The 10,571-nt window shown below is 36.7% G+C and overlaps 1 protein-coding gene across 3 annotated transcripts in view; it reads left to right on the top strand.

The window, feature by feature from the left end:
- LOC143879500 (ENHANCED DISEASE RESISTANCE protein (DUF1336)) overlaps window positions 1-10,571 on the top strand; it is a 43,777-nt gene that overhangs the window by 29,273 nt on the left and 3,933 nt on the right. For all 3 annotated transcript variants that reach the window (XM_077381919.1, XM_077381920.1, XM_077381922.1), the window contains 5 exons: window positions 2,641-2,816; window positions 4,883-4,984; window positions 7,242-7,289; window positions 7,630-7,773; window positions 8,248-8,343. In XM_077381919.1, the coding sequence (XP_077238034.1) occupies window positions 2,641-2,816; window positions 4,883-4,984; window positions 7,242-7,289; window positions 7,630-7,773; window positions 8,248-8,343 (566 nt within the window). The remainder of the gene's footprint in view (window positions 1-2,640; window positions 2,817-4,882; window positions 4,985-7,241; window positions 7,290-7,629; window positions 7,774-8,247; window positions 8,344-10,571) is intronic.

Consider the following 10,571-nt stretch of genomic DNA (forward strand, 5'->3'; position numbering starts at 1 on the left):
ACATAGGAAACAAATGAAGAAAACAATGTTGACTAGTTATGTCAATAGGGAACTAAGAGTGAGGGCTAGTGAAGAACTAAGGAAAATCACCAAATTAAAGAGCACAGCCAGAGGAAGACATGGATGAGTGGTGTTTGATAATTCTTGCACTCATGCGTAAGAAACCACAATCTATCTCATTATGCTCAGCACTTCCATGTCTGCATGACTAGGTTGGTTGCAAGTAGCACTTGGATTATCACAGAAGAGATTTAGAGCCTTCTCAACTTCTATTCGTATCTCAATTAGTAGCATTTAAATCAGTTAGGATGAGAAATGCTCAAGTGTATATGAGAAGAGGGAGAAGTGAAGAAGAAGAGAAGAGAGAAGGGTTTGGAGAGTCGACTCACCATCTAGACAATTTTAAATTAATAGAATATTTTAATAATTGCAAGAATTCCCCTATGCCTCAGATAAGCACATTTCAATATGCTTCAACACTCCACCTCAAGTTGGTGCATTTATATCATACATGCCCAACTTGCTCAACATAGAACGTTGCTTTGGACTCACCACACCCTTAGTCAGAACATCTGCTAATTGATTTTCTGCCTTCACAAACGACAGAAAAACTTCTTTGGAGTTGACTCTCTGTCCAACAAATTGTTTCCTACCACAATTGTTTGGTCTGATCCTGTTTAACATGCTTGTGAGCAATGTTGATGGCCACCTTATTATCACAATAAAACTGCACTCGTCTTTTAGCCTCTTAAGTTCATACATAATGTTACGTAACCACAATAATTCTGCAATTCCATCCTTAAAAAAAAAAAACAAAAATCTGCAATTTCCTGAGCCATTGCTCTATTTTCAGCTTCTGTGCTGGACCTTGCGAGCACTGATTGCTTCTTGGGGTGTCAAGTCACAAGGTTGCCTCCGACTAAGGCAAGGTAGCTAAAATTAGTTTTACGGTCATCAACAAATCCAGCCAAGTCATCGTCCGTGGAAGATTCCACTCGCAGGTGACCATGATAAATAGAAATCCCTTTGCAAGAGCTGAGTACCCCAGTATCCTCGCAACAAGTTCAAGAGGTGATGCGAGTGCATGTACTAACTGATCACATGATGACATATGTGATGTCAGGACGAGTTGAGAAAAAGTACAGAAGTCGACCCGCCAATCTCTGAAACTTCCTCTTATCCTGTATGAGATCTCCATAATTTTCACCGAACTTATGATTATGATAGATTAGAGTTGTTGCGGCCTTTGCTCCAAGTTTTCCTGTATCTTTGAATGGATCAAGGATGTACTACTACTTCCTATGCGAAATGAGTATGCTCTTCCTTGAACTCTCTCCAAGGAAGTGTTTCAATTCTCCTAAGTCTTTGATTTCAAATTCTCAGCACACATTCCTCACCATAAATGTAGCGTCTCTCATGAAAGTTAAATCTTGGTGCTATGTCTGGAATTTTGGATGAAATCTAGAGCTTGATTGTAGCTCATTGACTGTAATTTTCCAGACGAGTTTCACCACCTTGTTTGCTTGATGGGAAGTTAACCCATATTTTCCTGAGTGGGAAGCAAATGCGACAAGAGAGGGGCCTAAAAAGATGTGGGAATCGGAAAACATCAAGGAATGGGGAAAGTAAAGAGTATACATGTGGAAAGCATCATGGGAAGTGAACATGAAGTGTGTAGAAGCCTCATTGAAAGTGAACACGAAGCTCATAGAAAGAGATAGGGTTATTCTAAGTTAGGGAGGAAGGGTAAATGTTGTCTAGTGTTGCAGGGAGCTATAAAGGACTTCACGACTAATTAGACATATCCTTTGGGGATTTATAGTTTACAAGGTTGAAGCTGTATTCACTTTGTTGAGTTTTTGAAAAAAGGTTTCAAGTTTTATGTGAACATAAAATGAGATTTTAAGTTTTAAATACATTCTTTTAGACTGTATTTTAACGGACTATTTTGAGTTTTAATTGCACACCTTTGGCATTAACAAAAGAGGAAAACATTTTCTAGCATAAACATTATCACCTAAATTGGAAGTGGGATGTAAGTGCACGGGGTTGGACCTGTAGCTCTATTGTTGAGGCTTTGTATCTTAACCTTGAGGTCGCAGGTTTGATCCCATCTTATCAACCAAAAAAAGGGATGTAAGTGTGCTTCTGCTAAATTTGGGACGCGAGAAGAATTTGGCTTCTGAAGCGAGCTTCCGACCCCCTTAAGGAGCTTCCGGAAACTATGGTCTAACCTCATCAAAAAGTTTGTTCTTTCTGTCTTTTAGCACATTGGAATTTATTTATGTAATTTTAATACAAAGATCAGTATTTCATTATTTCTATTCTTTTAATAATTCAATTTATCTTCTACCTACACGACTTCCTAATGAATATACATCCATTTTAAATGTTTCTCCTCTTCTAGTAATTAAGGATGGGATGTAAGATCATTTGTGGACATTTTCCACTGATCACAAACTATGCTTAAAAGATATTAAGCAGTTAAAAAAATGTTTTTACTTTTAGCTTCCTGCTCATTATAGGGTTTGGTATATACAGAACAATTGGTGAGCCTAGAGAAAATAATATTGATGCATTTTATCTATTTATAATTAATGACTCCTATATTGAATGGCTGGGGATTCTTCATGGGTGCAGCTCTTGTGGCAAATAATGAACTAGATTCCCGCATTCCCCCAACCAGTGTTGATACAAGTCAGTTTCATGGTTCTATGCGTCAGGGAAAAGCTGAAACTGACACAAACTGTTGGAGTGCTCCAGGAGGTGAAGGATTTATGATAAGAGGAAATACATACTTAAAGGATTGCTCTAAGGTGAACTGTTATGCAGTTTATTTGTATTCTTTCATTATGGTTTATTGAGGTTAATATACTGGACATGCAGTTATTAGGAGACTTTGATATAGTAATTTTGGTACATAATTCTAACATGACAACTAGGATTGGATGGTTACTTTCTTGAATGATGAAATATAATTGTGTTGAAAGTGTTACCATTGATGAATTGCTACAAAATATAATCACATTAAAATCGTATGTACACGTGCATTTAAATCAGTCAACATCCTAGGCTATTGTACTGGATGCGTGTTGTGATGCTTTACATCTAGTGATCTTAGTGATGCTTGAATAAATTATCGGGTTGCTTTCCTATCATCTGACTTAGTTAGACCCAAGAGCTTGTTATCTTAGAAAAGTAGCTACATATTTGTTGCATTTTCATGAAGAAAGAGCAATAAAGATTGTTGTACAGAGAACAAGTGATAATGGGGATGCAAAAGTTAAAATTGCACCAACTAATTTGAATGTGCATACGCCCTCAACTTCAGAACCACTAATTTGACCTTCTTGTTCTGAGGCACAGCACTGTAATAAAAAACACTTTCACCATGCTCAACTAATAGTGAAATTCTTCCATTTGCAATTTGGTCATTGTTTCTTCTCGCAACCTTAATTTGCTGCTTCTGGTATAGAATATTCTCTCACACTCCTATCCTGTTGGGTCAGATTTTTATAATTTTGAAACAAAGCATGGACATAATCGTTTGGAAAAAAAATGTATCTTTAAATTATTATTTCATATTCTAACATAGCAACCCTCCTTTTTCCCATTTGATTATACATCAAATGAAGCTGATCCCACCACTCGAATGCATATGTCTTCAACTTCAGAACCACTAATTTGACCTTCTTGTTCTGAGGTACAGCATTGTAATAAAAAATCTTTCACCATGCTCAACTAATCAAGAAATTCTTCCATTTTCAATTTGGTCATAGAAATATGGAGACTTTGGTATGAACATCACATCCATGGTCTACAGCTGGAAATTCATCTCGACCCCAATCTGCATGGTGAAGATTTTCTTTATCATGGGTAGCAGGTTGAAATTATTCCATATCAGGATTGGCGTGCCCGAAATCTTCTCTACCACAATCTGTGGCTCATTAATTTTAAGGCCTCATGTCCCACTTCTACTGACTCATCACAAAAAGCATGGTTTCACATGGCCATTCCAACATGTCCACAAGCTGCAATAGGGCTTGAAAATTAAAGAAATAACAAGTTTCTGACAGGTACCCAAGGTTCAATATGGCATGAAGATAATGTCCTTGGACTTCAGCAGATTTTAAAAAAAGAAGAAAAAATATTTAGAACATTGAAAATACCTTCTTGAGCAGCACTGGGTGAAGATAAAATTACTGAAATACCGAATTCAATTTTACAATAGATTTTTTTTTGTGAAATAGAAATACCATAAAAATCGTGTAGACATCCACTTAGCCAATTTCAACTCCTAAATCAAGAAAACTGTTCATTTCGAAAAAAAAAATCAATATAACTTGTTAATTTCGAAAAAAAATAAAGAGAACTTGTTCTGATTTTTCATGGAATTAAAGCTCCAAAAACATAGGGTTATTGAAAGTTTGGCTAAACCGATTTCATGAGTGTCCTCTTTTGATGTCAGCATGAAAAGAGGACACTCATGGTGACATCACCAACATTTTGAACCTTCCCCTATCTTTTACATAAATATGGATGTAACCTGTAACTACAGATGTTTCACTTTATTGATGTTTTAATGTAAAATGTGTCCATTTTGGGTTGTACCTCATAATCATGTGCTACTTGACTCACATCCATATTTTCATATGTGCATCACTTTTGTGGCTTGTGTGCTATCTGCTGCTCCTGGTAATGAGATTTTCTTGTTGAATAGTTCATAGTATAACAGAAAAGCTCCTTGGGTACATCACCTCCTGTCCTAGTCTCTGCCACCTTCATCTGTTTTTCATCTACTTAAACATATTTCTTTTGGTTTTTTTTTAATGATACACCTGGACCATAAGAATACTAATGTATCACTGCATCTTTTTACCAGGTTATTGGGGGAGACCCCCTTTTGAAACTTTTAGCAGTTGATTGGTTCAAGGCTGATGTTAACATTGATAGAATTTCACTGCATCCTAAATGTCTTGTTCAGGTAAAGAACATTTGCTACGGGGACTTGGACCATGGTAACCTAAATCTTGCAATATGATGTTTAGGTGAAAAAATTGTTGTTTTATCTGTACCTTGTTATAGGATAAAAGGGAAATGTTAACATGTTTATATTGATATTGGGTATACTATTATGGGTCATTATGGGTTGTGGGGAAATGCAGCCAACTATTTGTTCTTTGGTCTTTTTTACGTATCGCTTGGGTTGTGGGGATATGAAAGTTGCTTGTCTACGTCCAGGAATCTTCAACACTGGAAAGTCCATTCTTCAATTTCATGCATACAAAATCTCATACCTAAGATTTCTCTAGTATGGCTTGGGTTCAGTATTACTGCCCCACTTTAGTAATATTCAACAAATTAGCTTGAATTCATCATCTTATACTTGTAATTTGGTTATAAAAACTGCCCTTCTTACAAATCCTAACCAAGGTAATTGAAAGTAAAACAAGGCTGAAAGAATTTAAGGCATGATAAGCTTAAGCTCTTAAAGTTTTTCCTTAAATTTGCTAAGCTGTGTACAATCAATAAGAAAATTGTGTAACATGCAATAACTTGATGTGTCTGAAATAGCGTTTACAAAACCTGCGCTCGTGACAGAGATACAAGAACCATGAAAATATGAATGGAAAATTGGAATACAGTGGAATCACACCGTATTGAAAATGGAATCATTCTATGAATGTGATTAGAACTTAGAAGCGCCATCTGTCCGTGCCACAAGAATATTTGCATTGGTTGCAAGTCTGGAAGAAGGAACATTAACTTACAGAGGAATAGGAAACAAAGTAATATTAGTAAAATGATCTGAGTTAAGTGACTTCTCATTTTTGATGGGATCCAAAGCATTCATTTGATGGGCCCTTTCATGGATAGGGTGTCCACCAAAATTCAGCTCCATTGGATCACCTTAGGGTGTCCATTTGTGGGGCCAAAAATGGACACCCTATGGTGATCCAATGGAGCTGATTTTTGGTAGACCCCCCATCCATGATGGGGCCTTCCAAAGGAATGGTTTGGATCACCACCCCAATGCCCCCCCCCCCCCCCCCCCCCCCCCCCTCTTTTTCTGTGCTCGAGCGCAGAAACCATTTTCTCATATATATATCACCATTTTTTTAGTAATTGCACAAGCTCAGCTTGTCTTTTCTTTTTTAATTGGCTTTTGAGGGCTTTTTGGGTAATGTAATAATTTTTTGAGAGCTCTTTAAATAATAAAAGACATGATGACTTGGTGCAATTATCAAAACATGGTTGTGCTGATATCATTTCCCTATATGTGTGTGTGTGTGTATTCTCTCAATGACTAATTGCAATAGTTCTATTATGTGATGGGCCCTGTTAAGAATGTATAGTTATTTTAAACAATTTCTCTGAATACCATATTCTTTTTATAAATTTCAAGAAAATCAGTTGTGTAGGTTATGTAATTTTATTAGGGATAATTACATTTACACCCCCTCTAGTTTCTGACACATCCACTTCCACCCCTATAGTTTAAAACGTGACAAATACACCCCTGTAGTTTCAATTTGTTTAAGGTTTGCCCCCTCAGCTGAAGGTTCGTCCATAGATTGAAGGGTTAGGATGATCCGATGGAGCTGATTTTTTGGGCACACCCTATCTATGTCAGGGCCCATCAAATGAACGCTTTGGATCATCCAAACAATGTGGGCTCACATTATTTGGATGATTTTTTGGTAGTGTTTGGATTCGGGTATGGGCCCACATTATTTGGATGATCCATAGCGTTCATTTGATGGGTCCTAACATAGATAGGGTGTGCCCAAAAAATCAGCTCCATCGGATCATCCTAACCCTTCAATCTATGGACGAACCGTCAACTGAGGGGGCCTACCTTAAACAAATTGAAACTACAGGGGTGTATTTGTCACGTTTTAAACTATAGGGGTGGAAGTGGATGTGTCAGAAACTAGAGGGGGTGCAAATGTAATTATCCCATATTATTGTATCAATTGTTCTTGATAAAGAATATGTTGGCTGTCTCGTTAGATAGTCATAGTGCTTCAATATATTATGCATGCACACCAATGCACATTGTAGTGCTAGATGGTTTATTATTTTGATGTATATAGTGTTTAGCCATTCTATCTTAAGAGTTGATCATGCCAACTTAAATAGGTTTGGATGCTGGTTAAACACTATATACATCAAAAATTAAAATCCCAGTTCATATTATTTTGAAATGCTACACTCTAATATGCAGTTCTCTTTTACAGTCAGAAGCTGGGAAAAAACTCCCATTCATTCTTGTTATAAATCTAGAGGTACGCATTATAGTCTTATCTCTGTTTTATTCCCTAATGCACTTGTAAGAAAATCTTGGTTAGAATTTCATGTACATGCTAGGGATACTTATTCCTGTTTAGCTACATAGCAAGATCCCAAGTAGTCCCATCAATTACTATTATCCAATAAAATATGCCCTTAAGCTTGTTATTTCTTCACATGTTCTTTATATATCGTATATAAAGAATGTAAACATGTATCATTTTTCCTTTAGTAAATTATAAACAATCTATGTAATAAATAATTTCTTGTTATTAGTTCATCTGGGTAATAGATAATCTGTGCTCATTTTAGTTCATTTTTTTTTTCAAAATGCAGGTTCCAGCAAAACCAAACTACAGTTTGGTTCTCTACTATGGAGCTGACAGGCCCATAAATCAAGGATCTTTGTTGAGTAAATTTGTGAATGGGACTGACGCTTTTCGGAATGCAAGATTCAAACTTATTCCCAGAATCGTAGAGGTATTAACTGCTTTGTTAGTTTATAAATCGATTCCTAATGGGATATTGCGGATTCTGTCTGTTACCATAGTTTTAAATTTCGTCCGAAATCCGAAATTTCGGCCAAAATATTACGGTTTCAGTTTGGACCGAAACCTGAAGTACATTGAATCAGAAAAGTACAGGATTTCGCTGAAATTTCACTTTTCACCCTCATTTACAAAATTTCCACCAAAATTTAAAGATTTCCACTGAAATTGCTAAAATTTCCATCGAATTTACCAAAATATCCACTGAAAATTTATACATTTCGGTGGGAATTAAGAAAAAAAAAACCAAAATTTTATCAAGGTTTTACATGATTTCGGCCGAAATTTCCTCCGAAACCTTCGCTTTTGGTGGTGGCTGAAACCGACATTTAAATCCTTGTCTGTTACTGTGTTTACTTCATATGATGGGGTAGCACTAATAATGACTTTTTGAAGTGTTACTCAGGGTTATTGGATGGTCAAGCGTGCAGTAGGAACCAAAGCTTGCCTTTTAGGCAAAGCAGTGACGTGTAAATACCTTCGAAAGGATAATTTTCTGGAGGTAACTGCTAATGGTTTTAACGAATGCATGCCTATAGTTCTATAATCTTTTCGTTGTAGCTCACTGCACCTATAAAATACTTCTGTGCAGATTCACTTGTAGTGTCTAAAGTATTCTGTAGCATCATGATAACACTTGAATTAAATTTCAAACTAATATCTTAACTACATATTTTATAGTTTATTTCTCTTATATAATGGTGGTTATGGGTATAGGCTCAGGGAGCAATCCACATATATCCTCTATCATCTTTATGAACCACCACAGACCGCATAACCTAGAAAATCCTAGATTGCGATCAGCACTTAGGGATTCCTCTTTATTCACAGATTTGTATGATCCAGGTTGTATCATCTAACATCGTGCTTTCATGGATCTTGGGGTTCACCTCTGCACTCCCATACCTATATTTTGTGATGGTGAGAACCCTAACCAAGTTGCATCTAATAGTGTGTTACCTGAACAAACCATACTGAAGTTGACTGCCACTTCATGAGAGAGAAATTGTTGTCGGCTTCACTCTTCCTCATGCTTTCTTTTTCCTTGACTAGAAAACAACTCTTTTTTGTTGGTAAGCCGTCTTGTGACTACCTATGTGTTATAGCTTAAAGAGAATATCAAGTGTATTTTATTATTTTTTAAAAGTCCTTGAGGGAATTTTGTGTTTCCGTTTAATTTCAACTAATTTCCTAGATTTTTAAATTCACATCAAGATAATGTCCTACACCTTGGGGGCTTTATGTAGTTTTCCTTTCTAATATTATTTTGTGTTGACATAAGGTTGAACTATCCTCATTTGTCAACTTTTACATTCTCCTCTCAAGTTAGGATGATTTGGAAGAAAATTATATGGAGATTGATGTCTAACAAATATACGATTGATGCTCAAATACCAAATAATGTAGAACAAATCTACGGCTGATGCTCTGGTATTAAATAACGTAGAAGAATGTATGATTGATGCTCTGATACCAATTTATGATGCAACTTATTATAGAAATAAAATTCAAGAGTCGATGGTTAGCTCTTGATTACAGATATTAACATGATATTTCAAATCTAGAATCAATCAAGAAGTTAAATTACTGTAGAAAATTTCAGTAACTAACTTTCAATAGATAACCAATCCGGAAAAATAAAAATTGCAAAAATCTAATCAAGGTTGATTGCAATCATAAATCAAACCCACGAAAATCCGGCAAAAAAATTTGCAATCTTTGAGTTTTCTTCTTCAAGAAAATCCCACGAACACAAAATAGGCAGCCCTGAATCCTTTTTTTTTTAATAAAAAATATGCAAAAAAATTGTACCCAAAACCTAAAGCAAACAAATGCGCACACACACACACACACACACACACAGAGGGAGGGACAAGAAAATGAACTTAGAAAGATCTAAAATCCTAAACTAAAAACTCCCAACTTTTGACAAAATACCCTCACTTAAAGCTCCCTGCAAATAGGGTAGTGACATGGATAATGTATCTCAGTGTTTAAAAACTCCTTGACTCGACAAGGAACTCGCCCGAGTCGACTCCTTTTTACCTCGGCCACGTTCTGCGTTGCACCACATCCGCATTCCGCATTTTGCCCTACAGAGTCAATAAACTCCTTTGATTCTCCCAAGTTATGACCGCGTCAACCGTGTCAACAGCATTCTTAGCTGCGTCCGCGCCGAGTCGACAAGGATTTTTCTTGGCCGCGTTCCGCGTCAAAACCGCATTTTTAAACACCGATGTATCTTGTGCCTTGTCCAGTGCTCTCCAAAGTAGCTTGAGTGTGGATAATCCAAGCATCTATCCAAGCACCTCCCCAAGTATGTATCTTTGGTTGGGCTGCTACTCTTGGTCGGATTCGGACGATCGACTTTCTATGTAAACGGGAGATGCTGATAATAGATCATTGTGCCCTATATATTGCAGCGGGGGAATCAGCCGACCATATCGTCCTTAGCCAGGGAGGTATGGAGTAGTATTTTAAGCAGGTTTGGTATGTGTTGGGTCTTCTCCTCTTCCCCGTCTTATCTCCTGGAAGGATGGTCGTTGCTTCCATGGAAGAAAAATGGCAAGATCGTTTGGAATATTTCTTTCCTTGCTACATTGTGGGTGCTATGGAAAGAGAGAAATGCCAGTGTCTTTGATGGTATAGCTAAGCCCTACTTTCTGTTTTTGAAAGTGATTGCTCTGACTATATCCTGGGTGGAAATTCTGCCTAGCTTTAAGTTTGTAT

The sequence above is a fragment of the Tasmannia lanceolata genome, unplaced genomic scaffold (assembly GCF_043159265.1).
Source record: "Tasmannia lanceolata isolate RefF3 unplaced genomic scaffold, GAP_Taslan_0.1 ptg000006l, whole genome shotgun sequence".
Classification (NCBI taxonomy): Eukaryota; Viridiplantae; Streptophyta; class Magnoliopsida; order Canellales; family Winteraceae; genus Tasmannia; species Tasmannia lanceolata.